Source organism: Cavia porcellus, unplaced genomic scaffold, assembly GCF_034190915.1.
Source record: "Cavia porcellus strain 051 isolate PalLab524CR breed Dunkin Hartley unplaced genomic scaffold, mCavPor4.1 scaffold_6, whole genome shotgun sequence".
Taxonomy (NCBI): domain Eukaryota; kingdom Metazoa; phylum Chordata; class Mammalia; order Rodentia; family Caviidae; genus Cavia; species Cavia porcellus.
The window spans coordinates 10,294,796-10,312,107 of record NW_026947489.1 but is presented as its reverse complement, the minus strand read 5'-3'; the positions used below and the strand labels follow the sequence as shown (position 1 = coordinate 10,312,107).

The 17,312-nt window shown below is 43.1% G+C and overlaps 1 protein-coding gene across 8 annotated transcripts in view; it reads left to right on the top strand.

Moving 5' to 3' along the window:
• Positions 1–15,832, top strand: part of Lrrc28 (leucine rich repeat containing 28) — a 129,683-nt gene extending 113,851 nt beyond the window's left edge. For 4 of the 8 annotated variants that reach the window (XM_005006298.3, XM_063249944.1, XM_063249946.1 and 1 more), the window contains 3 exons: positions 710–869; positions 8,170–8,273; positions 13,502–15,832. In XM_005006298.3, coding sequence (XP_005006355.1) covers positions 710–869; positions 8,170–8,273; positions 13,502–13,503 — 266 coding nt within the window. In that variant the 3' untranslated portion in view covers positions 13,504–15,832. The remainder of the gene's footprint in view (positions 1–709; positions 870–8,169; positions 8,274–13,501) is intronic. The other 4 variants (XM_063249945.1, XM_063249947.1, XM_003475272.5 and 1 more) reach the window with 1 other exon arrangement.
• Positions 15,833–17,312: the final 1,480 nt, after the last annotated feature.

Below are 17,312 nucleotides of genomic sequence, written 5' to 3'. Positions count from 1 at the left end.
ACTTTGCAGAGACGAGCTGGTAATACTTGTTTTTCACTTCATTATGAACGTTTCTTCCTCTGTTGGCTGCTTATCATCCATATGGAAACCGAGGACAAATGTGTGGCTTTCACCATCTCTTTTGTGTGGCTCAGATTAGCCTGAGCAGGATCGCTCCCTGTTTTGATTAATAACAGCTCATGGGAATGCGACAGGGAAAACTCAGTTTTATTATTTTTCATTCTCTTTGGTAGCCCGTGTTTCATTCTTTTCAGTAAACATAATTTATCCTTGATTGGTGCTTGACTGAGTGGATGCCCAGTACAGTCAGGAAACTTAATGAAAGCGACAGTCTCTGGTCCCAGTCCTCTTTTGGTTCTGGACTCTTACAAAAGCTTGCGAAACCCTCCGTAGTAAATTGATGCCTTTTTGATCCTTGTTCTTAAAGATTATTTGATCTTATTCTTCCCTTGCCTTTCCCTCAGAACCACTCCTGGCTTTTTTTAAAAAAAGAGTGGGTTTTCATTTTCTTTTACACTCAAAAATGTAGAAAACATCTTTCATTTCCTAATAATGCTAGATTTTTATTCAATACCGATCAGATAACAGAATTTTCAGTGTAAAGTGGTTTAACTGAACTTGTTTGGTAACAAAGAGAAGTATTTTAAGCAGTTTGGTTTCAGAAAGCCTGATTTTCACGCACAGGCCTGGTTTTTCTCTTGTGTTCCAGATTTGAACTTCCTGTCTCCCATCTCATTACCCAGAAGCCTCCTGGAGCTGCTGCACTGCCCCCTGGGGCACTGTCACCGGTGTAGTGAGCCTATGTTTACCATCGTCTACCCCAAGCTCTTCCCCTTGAGAGAGACACCGATGGCCGGGCTGCACCAGGGGTAATCACGCCTAAGTGGGCACCAGGTTTTAGAGCTGGGCACACATGCAGCATGGAGAGGAGGGGAGGCTGTGAGTGAGCAGCCCGGAAGGGGCACAGTCTGCTTCCTGCGATGCAGCTAAACAGAACAAATACGTACTCAGCATCACAGGAACCCTGGATTTCTCTTTATTAATTAATGTTCTGGGTGAATTCAGAGCAATTATATTACCCATGCAATTTAGAATAGCTCATTCTTTGTGGGAATGTCTCCCTGATCTCTTGTTCAGAGTAATCTTTAAATAATAATTTGTACAGTACGGAGGGAACAGTCCTATTTAACTGGCGTTGCCGGCTGAAGGTGTGTGAGGTGTCTGGGCATGCGTGGTGTTTGTGTTTTCAGTTTCCAGCCCTTCCAAATGGCTTTCTTGGGCCACTCTGCTTCTTGACATAATGCTTTGAATTTGCTAAGAATGTTCACTAAGCAGAAACCTCAACACTGGTACCATAGTGTAAAAAAAAGATGATAAAACAGGCAATGAGAAATCCCACATACACAATTTAGAGCATGGATTTTCTAACTGTAGGATTTTTGTTAGGTTTAAATTTTTAAAGCTAAAAAGGAAGTGTAGTCCTTTACCCACACTTCAGAAATGGTGTCCAGTGTGAGTGTCCCAGGTAACTGACGCTGGCCTCCCCTTCGTGGTACCAAAGTGTCCATCACGAGCATTGTTATGGAAACATTCCCAAGAGTTCCTTTCTTTCATTTTGTTCTCTTTCCTCCTCTTCCGTTCTCTCCTCTTCCTCCTCCTCACCTTCCTCCTGCTTCTCTGTGTTCTTTTGGTGCTGGGGATCGACCCTCACTGCCCTTCCCCGAGCCCCCTTCCCCATTCCATTTCCTCCGCCCTGCACAGTGGGCAGTGTGGGACGGTATTCAGAGCATGCCCTCTGCATCCAGCAGCCCAGCTCCTGCTGAGAGCGCTGGAGCACCCAGCTAAGCTCCTCTGAGCCTGAAATGGGGACAGGGCAGCCCACAGGGCAGGGCCCTGAGGACAGCCAGCGAAGCACACCTGGCACATAACAGACTTTCAGCCCAAGGAGCTGCCTTCCCTTCTCCGCCTGCTCTTTCCAACGACTGTGTTTGTCTTTTCCTCGCTCTGGATAATCCTATTTGGTATGTTTTCAGTTCCCATTTCAACTTTCTATGCTTTATAATGTTTCCTGCTTGTAGAGCCCCACTCTGAACCTTTCTAATTTGCTGGGAAAAACAAACAAACCCCACACTCAAACGCAGGCTGTGCTTACTGTGCATTCACCATGCAGGTCACTCTTGGCGTATGAGCCAGGGTTTCTTCCCTGCATCAAGCTAGCAGGCAGTTCTGCAGCAGTGCACTCCTGGCTATCCTTGACCCAGTTCTGTTCTGACACTTTCTACCTAGATCCAAGATTGAGGGCTCAGGCCCTGTGTCAGTCAGCGTTGCCATCACTGAAACACAATGCTCTGGACCCACAATTTCAAAGAAGAAAGGTTTGTTTGAGATCAGAGTTTCAGGGGAGTCAGTCCATGGCAAGCAGGCTCCATGCAGAAGGGCGCCACAGAGCCAAACTGCTCAGTTCATAGCAGAGCAGGGAAACCGCCCCAGGGAGAAAGGATACACAAGGCCACGCAGCCAGGCCACCGCCACATATCCAGGAGCTTGCTTTATTGACCTGACAGGCGTTTCTTAATCCAGTGAAGCTGACGTATCAGGATAATGATCACAGGCCACTTGACTGCCCCCACGGACACTTCAGATGCCAATTGCAAGCCCCAGATTGTACTTAATTGTGCTTGTACCCAAGCAGTGTAAATTGAGGTCCTCACAACTCCTTCTTGGCAACCAAAGGAAAGACTTTAATCAGTTTATTAGAAAGGGTGTTACACAGGACACAGACCGAATGAAGCACGGGCTGAGATGTGAGAGGGGTTTTGGAGCGCACATGCTAATTCTGAGGCACCGCCCTCCAGGAACCTCCCTATGTTTAGCTGTGCAAAACTTTCTAAACTCTGTCCTTTTGGGGTTCAATGAAGATTTCATTACATAGACGTGACTGCCAGGAGGCTGAGGAAAGCCCCTGTGAGTCCTTTGGTGGGAGCGCATTCCCTGAGCTCGCTCTGTGCAGCAGTCCTGCTGTGGGAGATGCGCAGGACCTCTCTGTAATGAGGTGGAACTTTCAACCTACAGCCAGACAGTCATTCACTGTAGACAAGCAGGGGAAGATCAGAGTTTCCGAGAGCCACCTTCCGGGAGGGAGTTACAAACAGGAACCAAGGGAACAAAACCTAATTAGACTGCTTTAAATCTTAGTGGTCAGATAGCCAAAGTTGATTGAGTTGCATTTACATTAGAATAAATAGGACTGAGTTGATTTCCAAGAGTATTATGACACATGCAAAACTAACAAATGAAATAGACACATCTGTGAGGAACAGTATCCTGCTGACCAAGGGCACAGGCTTTGATTTTGACTCCTGCTCTGAGAGACTTGGGACAAATCACTGAAGATTCCTGAGCTTCATGTTGTTGACAGATAAGATCCACTGCGCAGTCACTGGGAGGCGTGGATAAAGTCACCATGGCAGGAGCCCAGGGAGGTGTAATAAATACTAAATAAGTGAGGAGCTGTGATAAAATGGTAGCTATTTCCATGGTTTAGAGACTTAGTTCCTTATTTTCGTTGTGTTGTTTTTAGCAAACGATCTTCATATTAAAGTCATCAGAGGAAAGTCTTGACTGATTCACTAAACAGCAGTTAAAGTCCTCAAACCTTGTGATGGTACAATTTCCTATTGTACCCAAATGAAAGCATTTCTCACTGCAAACGTGAAAAAGAAACCAGTGTGCAGCAGAATGCTCACAAGCAGCCCATCAACTTCTAAATGCCTGTTACTGAAAATCTTCTTTTTTATCATCGTAATTATGTATGAAAATGAAGTAGATCCCTCCAGTGAAGTCATGTTGGGCTACTTTATATGAAAGGTGGGCAACTTAATCAGCATTTCCATTTTCCAGTTACTGCCACTCATTGCCCTGCCCCTGGGCAGTGTGAATAAGCTTACATAGTTTCAGAACATAAGCCCGAGTTAAGGGAGTAAGTATCAAGTTTGCCCTTTGGTGGAGTGGAGCCAAAGTGCAGTGTGTAAGGCAGAGACGAGTGCCAAGATCTAAACAGGACTTTCTGTGGTGGGCTAATGCTCGGGTCTGAGGCGGAGAATTGGTGGCTCTCGTTTCATCCCCAGACTGTGCTCGCTCCCACGTTGCCATGGAGACCGAACTAAAAGCATCGACTTCAGTTTCCTACCATCTTCTTTAAAGTACTTTCTTTTGTAACTGAAACCCAAATACTTGAATCTCTAGTACCTTATTATTGAACATAAAACCAGTATTTTTGACATCATATACTCTAAAAAGCTTGCTAATACTACTTTGTCGTTTTCTAATTTATTTAGCTCTGTATGCATTGCTTGTCATAAAATAACACATTGTGTCAGCTAGTATCTCAATCCATGTGGACATCTGCATTATTTTAAAAGGGACCATATTGAATATTCTTCTAAAATACCAAGTTTCATGGTAGTGTTGGCTTTATCCTAAATTTAATACAGGATGATGTAAAAAGAAATTACAGTATTTTACATAACAATAAATATGCAAACCTCAAATATATGCATCAAGGAAGAGTGACTTGTAAATCCATGATTTTTGATCTTAGAGGCATAGTAATGTTTCATTCACAAATCGTTTGTTAAAATGAACAGCCTCAACCTAAAGTATTATTTATTAGCACAGTAATATGCACCTGGCTTTCCTTGTATATCTATAATACATATATGAGTCTCCAAAGATCCACATTTCCCAGCAGGGAATCAGACTGCGCAGAGATTTTCGGAAGCATGGTAGCACTTTGATAGGTATCCACGACAAAGTGCCACGAGCCAGGTGGCGCAGAGAATGATTTTCTTACGATTCTGGATGCTGAAAAGTTTGAAGTGTAGGTTTCAACAGGGCCAGTGTCCTCTGAGGGAAGAGTCTGTTGGAGGCCTCCCTGTGGCTTATGAGGGCTCCTCCCTGTCCGTGTATCTGCGTGTCATCCACCCTCTGCATGTCTTGCTGTCCAAGTGTCCTGTTTTTATTTTATTTATTTATTTATTTTGATACCGGGAATCGAACTCATGACCTCATGCTTGCCAGGCAGACTCTGTGCCACTGAGCTATACCCTGGCCTCCATTTTTATAATCATGCTTGATTAAGTCCCATCCCTGCACAAGGGCAGATTCCAAATAAGGTCTCTGCCAGTTAGCTCAGGTTGTCATACCAAAACACTGTAGGCTGGTGACCTACAGCACAGAAACCCCAGTGCTGTCTGTGGGCACCCAGGGGACTGCCCGGAGCTCTGGGACTAAGGAGGGGCCCAGCCGCAGGTTGCATTGCCCCTTTCTGTGGGGTACTTTGGGTTTGAGGCTGAAGGGCTCCATTGGCCCCCCGCTACCCGGAGAGTGCCGATGTCTGAAGGCCTTTGTACATCTCGTCCCGTCTCCGTCCTGTGCAGTCCACGTTAGTATTTTTGCTGCAGCGACAGGCTGGCTCTGCAGTCCCTTGCCTAAGCTCTATCAGTGGCTGCTTGGCCTCGCCCTCGGTATCTCCCCAGCTATCCGTGCTCATTTGTCACAGCGTGAACGCTTGGGAAGTTTCCAGATCTTTCAGTTTTGGATTCCTTTTACTTAACTTTCCCTCAGGGTGTCCCTGTCTCCCTGCATTTTACTGTAAGCAGCAAGCACAAGGCGGGCCGTGCCTCCAACACCTGTCTTGGGAATCTCGCCGGCAGGAGATCTCGGTGCCACCCAGGAGGGCACGGCGATCTGCTCCCCTCTGCCACGTTTCCACCCAAGCCCTTGCAGAAGTGTCGCTCACACTCCGATTTTATCATTCTGTCCCTGACAGTGTGTGTGTTCTCTCTGAAAATGGAATGTTTTCTGCAGCTGTGCCCTTTGTGACCTCTCCCCTGGCTCTTTGTGTATTTCTGTCTACGGTCATGCCAGGCAGTACAGGCTCTTAAAATCAGGTGCCGCAGGTTCTTGCCCTTCTTCTGCTGCCCAAGCTCGAAGCCGCTGCCCGTTTGCTGGCTGCTTTCCTGCAGCAGAGTCTCTTCATTTCCCTCCAGGCTGAGAGAAAGAGGGAATCGCTGGCTGAGTGTTAGGAGCTGGCTCCTGTGGTCTCACAGGCTGGCAAGTTCGTACCCGTGGGATAGACTGGCAGTGTAGAAGCTCAGGTAAGCAGTGGGATTGCAGCACTGAGCCAGAACTCTGCAGCACATGGCAGGAGGGAGACTGAGGCGGTGTTAGAAAGAATGCCCCGCACCCCTTGCTTGTGAAGGCCTTCTACTAGTTAGATGAGGCCCACCCACACTACAGTAGATAATCGGCTTTACACAGAGTCTGCTGGTTTAAACATTAAATACAACTGCAAAAAATAATCCTGCTTGGAATTTAGCTCAGTGGTGTAAGTGCCTGCCTGGCAAGCACACGATCATGAGTTCAATCCCCGGTACCCAAAAAAAAAAATCCTTCACAGCAACAACCGGACTAAACACTTGGACAGCACAGCTTCACCAAGTTGACACAGAAAATTAATCACCCTGGGCATCTTAAAGGGCTTACTCAAATCCCTTAGGGTATTTTAAGATGGCAGCTACAGATGCTACAAAGTCCCAGGGGTGCTCCCCATACTCTTGGGTGCATTTGGGTCTTGTCATGATGACATCTCTGCTTCCATGCAGTTAGGCCCTGACATTCAATGAGAGAAGTCCGCAGTCTGAGGAGTCCAGAGACCTAGCATGGAAGTTGAGTCTTGTCTTCTGTCGGTATTGTGTGACAGATAGTATTGCGGCATTTATTCCTGTCATTTTACAAGGGAAACTGAGGCACAGGAAGATTGGAAACTGCAGAGCTGGGATTTGAATTCTAGCAGACTGGCTCCACATCCTTGTTTAAGCTACAATACTATACAACTAGCTGCTAATTGGATCACTGTATAACATGAGGAAGTTTTGCAAAAATAGCCATAAATATAAAATTAAATATTCTTTAACAGTCTGAATAAGAAACTTTTGAAATATATGTGTATATATCTACATCTATATCCCTCTCTCTCTCTCTCTATATATATATATATATATATGTATAATATATATATGTGTGTGTATGTATATATTTATGTTTCTTTTTCAGTATGTGCAGTGAAAAACTTGAAAGAATGTAGATCTAGCTTTTCACTATGGTTAGCTTAGAAGGGAGGACTTGAAAATTATAAGGCTGTCAGGTAGGGAGGTGTCTTAGTTTGTTTTGTGTTTCTATAACAAAATATCCAAGGCTAAATACTTAAATACTTTATAACAAGAGGTTAGTTTAGCTCCAGGTCTAGAAATTCAAGAGTACGGTTGTGGGAATCTCCTTGGCTGTGGTCCTTATGATACAAGTTTTGCAGAGCTGGGAGGACATGTGGAAGAGACCCCATGTGGGACAGGAACCAGGGGATCAGGAAGGGCCGCCTTGTTCCTTTATAACCGCCTCCTTCTATTGGAAGCAGCTGCCCCCTGCGGTGTCACCTCAGGTTCTGCTGCCCCGCTAGGACTGAGCTTCTGCATGCAGAGCTGTAGGGCACAAATCGCACGTGCGCCACGGCCAGGGAGACTCGGTGCTTCAATTCTATACGTTCAGTGAGGAGTCTCCAAAATACAATTTGAAAAATATGTATGTTTAGAGATGTTTTTTAAAAAGTGCTGCCTAAAATCTTTACAGGTTAAAAAAGAAAATGAAACGTTGTTATAACCAAATATTTTTGATTAATTATCTTAGCCACATAAAAGCATGTGTAATGCAACCTGATTTTTGTCAATTATAGGCAAGAACATTTATGTGTATATGTGTGTATGTGTGTGTATATATATACATACGTATGTGCACACTCATATATTTAAATAATTTTGTATGTTAAAGAACTCACACTCCAAAATAACAGTGGTTTCCTTCAAGAAATGTTAAATTTTATAACAAATTGCTATTGATTTAAAAAATATTTTAATTATTAAAGCATTAAACCAGTGGTTTCTGTAAGAAATCCTTTCAAGTCCTTCCAAATAGGTCAGAAGAACACATTCTCTGTTCTCCTCGTCAGCAGAAACGCTCAAGGTTCTGTGCAGGCAGGGCCCGGGGGCAGGACATGTCATGTGGGCTCCCGGCAGGCCCGAGCTTGGGTTTACATAACCTGGTGCTTGCTTTCAGGAGTTCTGGATCTCTGGGCCACAGTGATTCCATGAGCCCTCCGACGTCTGCGTTCTTGGACCTTGTCAGAACTGCCCGGTGTTGGCTTCACCTTTCAGATCAATGTAATATCCTTTCTCCTCCCTCCCCCACTAGCGCTTTATTTTTTAATGAACTCTTCTGTGTAATTCTTATCTAATTTAGTTATCCATGAAATGCTTAATTTCCTTGCCCTTGTATTTTTGTGCATGTTGCTCTCTAATATGAAACCAAATAGCATCAGTAGTACTGAAATCATTTCCATACTCCTCTGGGAGGTTTGTACTTCTTCTAGCAGCAGCCTGTTCAGCTGACACCCTCTTAAGGTGACTTCTGTGTTTCCCACAAGTAGAATGCTCTTCTGAAGATTGAAGTTATTCCCATTTCATCTTTATCAAATCATTATATTGACCATCGACTGTGCCATGCTTTGAGAATTTTGCAATAACCAAATCACTTAATTCTTTTCCCACAAATATTTTATTCCCAGGAGTCTGGGGCAGGGATGGATAAAGAAGCCAGTGTGTGATATTTAATCCTGACTCTATATAAAGCATCTCGCTATGTGAAAGTCACTATTGGCATAAATGGAACCAGCAGATGCAACATGTTATGTTAGATGCTTCTTTCACAAGTTAATATGTACACAGACTCAGGATTTCATCTGATCAGCTCTGCCTTATAAATATTATTTTTCTTTTGGCTCCAATGTCTGTATGAGTCAAAGATATGCTTTTTATTTTTAATCAGGAAACACATTTACAGGATAAAATCCCACATTTCTTGTGATATTTGTGGGCTCCAATATGTGCCAACAACATTGTGATTTGTTCTTTTAAGGAATGATAGTATTTCTGGATTTTAAAACCAAGCTCAAATGCTCTTTCTTCTGCCTCACCAGTGAATATGCTTAGATTCTAAAGCCACAAGTGTACTGTCTGGTGTTCTGTGTAGAATTTATCGACATCTTTTTCTTTGCTTAATTCAAAGTTTCACCCTCAAAATTTTAGGTGTCTGGCGCCTGCCTCAGTTATAGATGTTAAGGAACTTGAGTGACAAATTCATTCTTAAGGCAAGATGTGACAGTGCTGTTGTAACTACAGGCAAGTGTGGCCTGTCATTAGATGGTCTCCCAAAAGCAAGACAGACCAGCCTAGGGATTTCTTCCCTAGCACAGCTGTGACACCTTCAGGTCACCCTCCCCACCCCGCAGCATTGCCAAGCAGAGAATGATGATCCAAAGGGCTTTATGCTCAGTGAAAACGAATCCCATATCTTTATGGATGTAGTTTGCTTTACTCAGAAGTTTTGCTTTAAAAACGAAAAACCAAAAAGCAAAACTTAACAGTTGTAGTAAATGTATCCCTTTTATGAGTGATTTGCATAATTATCTTTAAAAAAAAACAAAGAGTTACATTTTGTGAGCTAATCCTCCAAAAGGAATTAACCATTTAAGGTCACTTTCTGGCTGCACTTCGTTTCAATTGTGATTTACACAGATGAGAATATAAAAGTGACCTGAACTCATATTCTTACCAGCTTTAGCTTTTTAAAAACAAGAATGAATAAGTGACAATTTACATAATTTCTTAAATTACAAAAAACAATTTCAAGCCAAGTATGGCAGCATGTCTATAATCCCAGCTACTCAGGTAGGTTTGTAAGTTTGGGGCTTGGCGGAGGGCAACCTAACAAGACCCTGCCTCAAAATAAAAAGTTTTTAAAGGGCTGGGGAGGTAGCTCAGTGGTTGAGTACTTGTCTAGCATGTGTGAGGCCCTGGTTCAATTCCTACAACACCAGGAAAAAAACCCAATATTTTAAAAAGTCATTCTGGTCTTTTCACTTTTTTGAAAGGTATCATTTGAAAGCCAAGTTTTCATTTTCATCAAGTCAAAATTATCCATTTTAACTTTATAAAAAATTTTGTCCTAAGAAACCTTTGCCCATTACAAGATGGTGAAGCTGCTCGGGCTCTTTGTGCTGCTTGGTTAATCTGTATCTGTTGCTCAGCCAGTGTCAGTCTCCTGATTTCTGTAGCTCAATAATTGACCCTGATTTCTGAGAAAGCTCCTTCTACTGTAGTCTTCCCTTTAAAAGTTGTTTTAGCTATTCTCAGATGTACTTTTTCATTAAGTTTTAGTATAATTTTGTCTCCAGAAAAATTTTTTGGATTTTTGGAAAGAATTGCATTTAGCCTATACAGATCGATTGGAGAGAGGTGGCATCTTAATATGTTGGGTTTTTAGTGCATGAGTAGAGTATATGATCATATGATTTTTCTTCATTAGCCTGTTTTTGGTTGTCAGATACTGAGCCAGCCTTGCACACCCTGCAAAGATTGTCAGTTGATCATGATTCTTTTTATACCTTTATATTTAATTTGTTTATACTTTATTGCATATTCCTTCATTTATACACATGAAAGATACTAGTCTATACTTTTCTGCTTTTGTCTTTTTGTCTGACTTTGGAATCAGGGTAATACTGGCCTCATAAAATGAGTTGAAAAGTGTCTTCATATTCAATGTTCTAAAGGAAAGTATATAAAAATTCATTTTGATTCTTCTTTAAATGGTTGTTAAGATTCTCCATTTGGGAATGGAAATTTCTTGTTCTTTTTTTAAATTACAAATTAATTTCTTCAATGGTTATAGGACTGTTGAGTTACTCATTTCATTTTATTTATGTTAAGGTTGAGTTTTGGTAGTTTGTGTTTTCCAAGAAATTGGTCTCTTTCTTCTATGCTGACAAATCTATGATTGTAATATTGAGCATATGATTCCCTTCTATCTTTTTAATAGCTGAAGGATCTATAGTTCATTTCCAGTATTTATTTGTGTCTTCTTTTTTATCTTTATTGGTCTTACGACAGCTTATTAGTCGTATCCATCTCAGTCCTAGTGATGTTTTTAATTCTATGCTGTCTTCTGTCTCTCTACCCTCCTGCTTACTTTGGGTTTAGCGAGCTGCAGTGTTCCCATTTCTCTCTGCCTTTGCTCTTCTCCTTCTAAAGTGGGCAGGGGAGTTCTGGCCTCTCCTTTCATGGCCCGTAAACCCCACTGAACCACAGCCACAGTTATCGATTCCCTAGAGTGGCCCAGCAAATCCTCAGGCCTAGGCAGACTTACCCCATTGGCCTGATCCAACTTTCCATTTGTTCTCATTGACTAAGTTCCTCCTGGCTTGCTGCTAATAGAATCTGCCAAGTTCGTGTGACTCATCGGTGCGAACATTAGCTCTTCCAGGAGCACCCTTGACAGTGATCGCTCGTGCATGCTGCAGTTCTGCTCCCTTTAGCCTAGAGACGATGAGTATGGTGATGGTGGGTCCTGAATTTCACTTCTTGTTTTCTGTCTTAGTTATTTTTCTTATTGCTGAGACAAAATGCCGGACACCTAAATAAACCAAAAAAGGTTTATTTCATCTCACAGTTAGTAGAGGTTTCAGTTCATAGTTGTCTAGCTGCAAGGCAGGGTGGTGTACAGAGGGGCATTGCAGAGAAACGGTTCATGGCAGGCTGAAGGCAGCACGCTCCCACGTGGGCAGCAAGCCGCGAAGAGCAAGCAGGAACCCTCTTCTGTCTTATCCTTAGAGCAGGCAGCGCTCACACCCAGGGTAGGGCACACTTAATTCTTCCCAGAGCTATGCCAGTCAATCAGTGGACTAATTTAGTAACCACACACCCTTAATCCCAGCATCAGATCCTCTAGATCCAGCCACCTCAGGGAAGTCCTACCTATGACTGCATGAGGCTTTGGGGGGAAATCTAGACATAAGCCATTATCCTCTCTCACTCTCTCTCTTTTTCTTTCTGTCTTTCTCTTCCTCTCGAGTCTCTTCCACATAGTCATAGACTTGGAATTCACCATGATGTCTCAGCTATTGACTCCCCCAGCCACTTGCTGTCCCAGTGCCCAGCTGCCCATTGGCATCCTGTGTGATACTTTGAATAATCATGACTCCATAGCATGCTACCAGTCAGCAGCAAGCAGCTTCTGGGTCACCTTCCTGGGTGACAGAGAAAGCCAGAAACTAGATTGAGTGGTGGGAAACTAGGAAACATTAGTAGATTATTTTCCCCTCGTGGATGCACTGTTGGTAGAAATCCAGGGCATACAAAGCCGGAGCTGTCCAGAGTGCATCAGAGGCCCTGGGCAGCTCACACCTGGCCCTGCAAAGGCTCCCAGGCTGGAGTTTGAAAGGGATTCACACTGTTCTCGTCTGCAGGGAGTCCCTTGGACTGTATTATCAGATTCTGAAGTTATTTTCACAAACAATCTACACAAACACATTTGTAGGGTACATTATGTTATTTAAGCTCTCTAGTATATATGTGTTTCAGCTGAATTGGTAACATTTTCTGTTGGATGATTTGTAGAATGTACTTCAGACTCTGATTGCACTGTGGGTTCCACTAAGCAGAATTCAGAACAGGATTTGGAGAAAGCTTATTTTCCCCTTGCAGCTGTGTTAGGGGTGGATGTCACCCGAACACCACTAATAAGGTGAGCACACGCCTGCAGCCACATGCTCACCTCATTTTGGTGCTCAGGCTGAAAAGGAAATTTGTATTTTTGTACTGCAGTCTGTTACCCATACCTAAATCGTTGATTTTAACAAAGAAAGTCCCCACTGGAAGAAATCCAGAGACTTGATTTTTTTGAAGAAGTAGAGATAGTGGGGAATGAACCCACGGCCTTCACACTGAGCTGCACCCAGCCCTCTTTTTTTTTTTTTTTTTTTTAAAGTTTTTACTCTTAAGATTAAGTTGCTAAACTGTTCAGGCTGAGCCTAAACTTGAAATCCACCTGACTCAGCCTCCCAGAGTGCGGGATTATAACGTGTGGCACTATGTCCCCAGCAACCCTTTTTTATTTTCATTTTGTATTTTAAAACAGGGCCTTGCTGAATTGACCAAGCTGAACTAGAATTTGTAATCCTTCTACTCAAACTCCTAGAGCACTGGGATTATAGATGCATATCATCATGCCTAGCTCAGAGACTCTGTGTGTGTGTGTGTGTGTGTGTGTGTGTGTGTGTGTGTGTGTCTTTTACTGGTGATTGAACCCACGGCCTTGGTGCTAAACTGCATACCCAGTTGCTTGGCACTCAAGTGTATCCCTACCTCTCTTTATTTTTTTCAAGACACGGTCTCACCAAGCCCCTAAAGTGCCCAGGCTGAGCTTTAACTTGTGATGCTTTTGCTTCAGCCTCCCAGCGTGCTGGTATTACAGGCATGCACCACCAAGCACAGCCTCACAGGCTTAATCCTGAGCTAATAAAAAGTGTTCTTTCCCCCCTCTCCCCTTGCAGGAGGACAACGGTTAGTTTTGTGGCTTACTGCTGTTCCACACAGTGTCTGCAGACTTTTGACCTGCTGAGTTGATAAACACTCATGAGCCTCAGGAACACTGCCAGCCTGACACTGCAGCCACCTCCCTGCCTGTCAGGACTGCGTATGGCGGGACCAGGAGGGTCATGCAGACCGGAATCGCCCCTGCCATCCTGTCCTGTGCACCACGGGGGCATGAGAACTCTCTGGAAGTATCGTGATGGGGTGTTGCAGCTAAAATGCCTTCACCCTTCTCCCAAGTCAGAATACATCCTGCTCCCAAATTAAGGACGTTTTGTCTTCTGTGTTTTTCTTTTTGTGCGTGTCTCATACGTAAACTGTTTAGTTTGACGAGCCTCCCCACATCTAATTGAAAGCGAGCTGCAGTTCCCTGAAGAACTATAATTTGACAATATCCCCACATTAACTTCTGAGCAACACACCGTCGGTGATACGCTTCTTCTCTTTCTTTCCCCAGAGAATTATTCCCTGGAGAGATTACTCTCTGTGGTTTCTCCAGTAGAAACTTGTCAGATTTTAGCATTTCAGCAAACCCGAGGCCTCAGTCCTCTTGCATAGCTGGGTGGGGCATCTGAGCTGGCTGCAGAGCGAGATCCCGGGACACAGGGACACACACCCTCTGGAAAGGACAATCTTGTTTACAAGATTTGCAGCGTATTAAGAGGCTCTGGAGAGACATTTTAAAAACAAAAATGATGATCATGAAATACACTCTTATTTTAAAAGATTAGAGAAGACTAAGTTTTGCATTTTTGGATTTGCCTGAGACTTTTTTTAATGCACGAGTAATTTGAAGAATACTTGATTCTTTAAAAGATCTGATCCCTTTCTTTTGAGATTCAAGTATTTTCTACATCATAAGAAAAGGGGAGAAAACTCATGCCAAGATAAGGCCTGCCCTGTTCTTGTTAGATGGGCTTATGATTCAGTTTATGCTGACTGAAATACCATAAGCATGTGAAAAACTGGCTACTTCTGCTACTAGTTTTTGGTAGCGTGATTCTTGGTACAGCCTGTGCATATCGGTTTATTTATGTCTTCATTTTGGTTCTTATGCAACATACTGTTGCCTGGCTAGGACAGAGAAAATACAGAGAAAGCAGGACCATGTTCAGCCTTGGGATTTTGCAAGAAACAAAAAGTCCATAAACAGCCTGTGACGCTCCCCCTCCAGAGAGACATGTTCCTCTTGGAAGAGTCACATATTTGTTCCTCCTTTAAAAGGGTGGCATTTCAGTGTGACTTTGCTGCCAGATGTTCGTCGGCTTGCTGTGCAGTGATTCTTGTAAAGAAGTACTTTTTAAAAACTTTCAGTCACGCAGTTTTATATGAGGCAGGACTGAAAGAAGAACCAAGGAGGGTTGCTTGGTAGAAACAATTATTTTCAAAAACGTTCAGATGTCAAAAATGTGGTCGGTGGCATTTTGTTAGCTGCCCTAACTCTGTAACTAGGGCTAGGCTCTAACAGTGCCAAAAATCCCACACAGTTACCGACAGATGTGTGATATCTCTACATCTGCACCACCTGCTGCCCGGAAAGCAGACTATCCGCACAGACTGGTGTGGGCAGAAAGTCCCCATGTGTTCCAGCTGTGTCACACTGCTCTCCCTCCCGGCCCTTTCCTAACTTGGTCTGCTCAGTCTTAGCATTTCAAAGGCTCAGCGTGTAATAGAAACGCAAGATCTGTATTCGAATGGACCGCTTCTTTCATCCTTTGGAATCACTGAAGTTTTGATATAACCTCTCCACGTATATGAGTTGGTGGGTGACAAATATGGCGTGAAACTTCCCAGATGTGCTTCAGGACTAAGTGACCGCTACCTGTCACTAAAGTGACAGTAAATATATTGCTACATCTTTCTGTTCCACCTTCTTCCATCCTGTCTTCAAATGGAGCTATGAAATGTGCTAACCTGAGACTCAGGAATTCTTGTTGTGATAAGGTCTGACTGTTAACTCGTTGGAAGTTTTATAAAGATGTTTCTACTCCTGGCGTCCTCTCTCTGCCTGTGATAAACTGTTGAACACCTGCAGTGTGCTGGATGGACAGTCAGCCTCTGGGCAGGCTCCACTTTAATCCTGGGGCGCAGCATCTGGGCTTGACTGATGAGAAATGGAACTGAAAACACCGTCAGGTGCTATTCATTCTGGAAATTTTGTGGGAGGTTCACTGATGTGATTCTTAAACTTTTGATACTATAAAGGGGTGTTCTTGGCTAGAGAAAACTTGCTTACAAGCTGTGTATTTGAATTGTGTCCAAAGTTTTTGCAAAAAAACAAATTTAAGGCCTGTTTCCTTTTTTCTTTCTTTTTTCTCTCCTTTCTCTGCTTTTCTTCTTCCTCCCTCCTCCTCCTCCTCTTCTTCTCTTTCTTTTTTTTTCTCTCTCTCATTCTTTCTTTCTCTTTTTGCCAGTACTGGGGATCAAACCAGGGCCTAGTGCTTGCTAGGAGAATGTCCTTACCACTGAGCTACGCACCCCAACTCTGTATGTAGTTTTGTTAGAAACCATTATTCTGGGTAGAAAAATACTTCATACAGTAGTTATAGTGGGGGGAAAAAGTGATCTACCTGAAAAGTATAGTCTGTTCAAGGTAAGTTTGTGTCAGTGAGCCATGTGTGGTTGGTTAGTGGTAAGTTTTAAAATCCACTTATATATGGTGTAGGTTTTGATCAAGAATGTCCCCCCAGACTCTCATGTACTCAGTGTTTGGACACTAAATGGATCATGCGGGTACTATACTGATCAGTGGATTAATTCACAGATGCAACCACAGAAAAATGTGCTGCGGGGTTAAGAGAGAGGGCCTGGACCGGGAAGGGCAGGTCACTGGGTGTGACCAGAAGAGGGTCTCCTCAGTCTCTGCTTCCCGACCACAATATGTGAGCAGCTGCCCTCTACCAGAACCTCCCGCCATGCCCCTGAGCCAGCTGACTGTGGACTGAAAACAAGCCAAACTCTTGGGTACCAGGGATTTTGTTTCGGCAATAAGAAGGTGGTTAAGATGGGGCCCATTTTAGTGAGCTGCCTCTCAGGGTTCTTCGTGATGCCTTATTGTTATCAGACTCCAAGTCTTGGCTGTGTAACACTGTGAAATCTGTCTCTTCAATTCATGTATATTTTTACCACTCTTTAATTGTTTTCAGTGGTGGTGGAGGACTCACTCTGGCAAATAGAGAATGTGAAGTTACTCACTTGCTATCTGACCCCTCTTCGGGAATAGAAGGGGTTACACTGGACACCCCCCCATCAGCATACCCAGCATTCACTAAGACCTTTCACACGCTACTTGGTTGAATGCCCGTCTCTCATTTGCTGCACATTAAGTATTATAAATTAAAATGTTTAGGAAAAAAGCCTTTGGTACCAGTTGGCTTTCAGGTTCTGCATGTAATTTTTCTTAAAATATATACCATTTCATAATCTTTGGGAACTCTGGAAGCCAGCTTTTAAAATTATTAATCTTAAAGTTAGATTTCTCTGTCCTGAATTGAAGAATTTGACATTCTGATTTCTACTATAAAAAACTTAAATGCAATACATCACCTCAGCAGAAATCAAAATATTTTATTCAGATGATTTATGAAAATGGATTCTTAACTGGACCAGCACTAATGCAATGTGATGTAATTAAATATGGAGATGGAAATTCATTTCATAGACTCATAAACACTCTGTCATATATAATCTCATTTAGAAGTTGTTTTACATAACGCTGACCATTTTGTTTTGCTGTTATTTTGGTGACTTTCATTCACTCCTCCTTGCTGC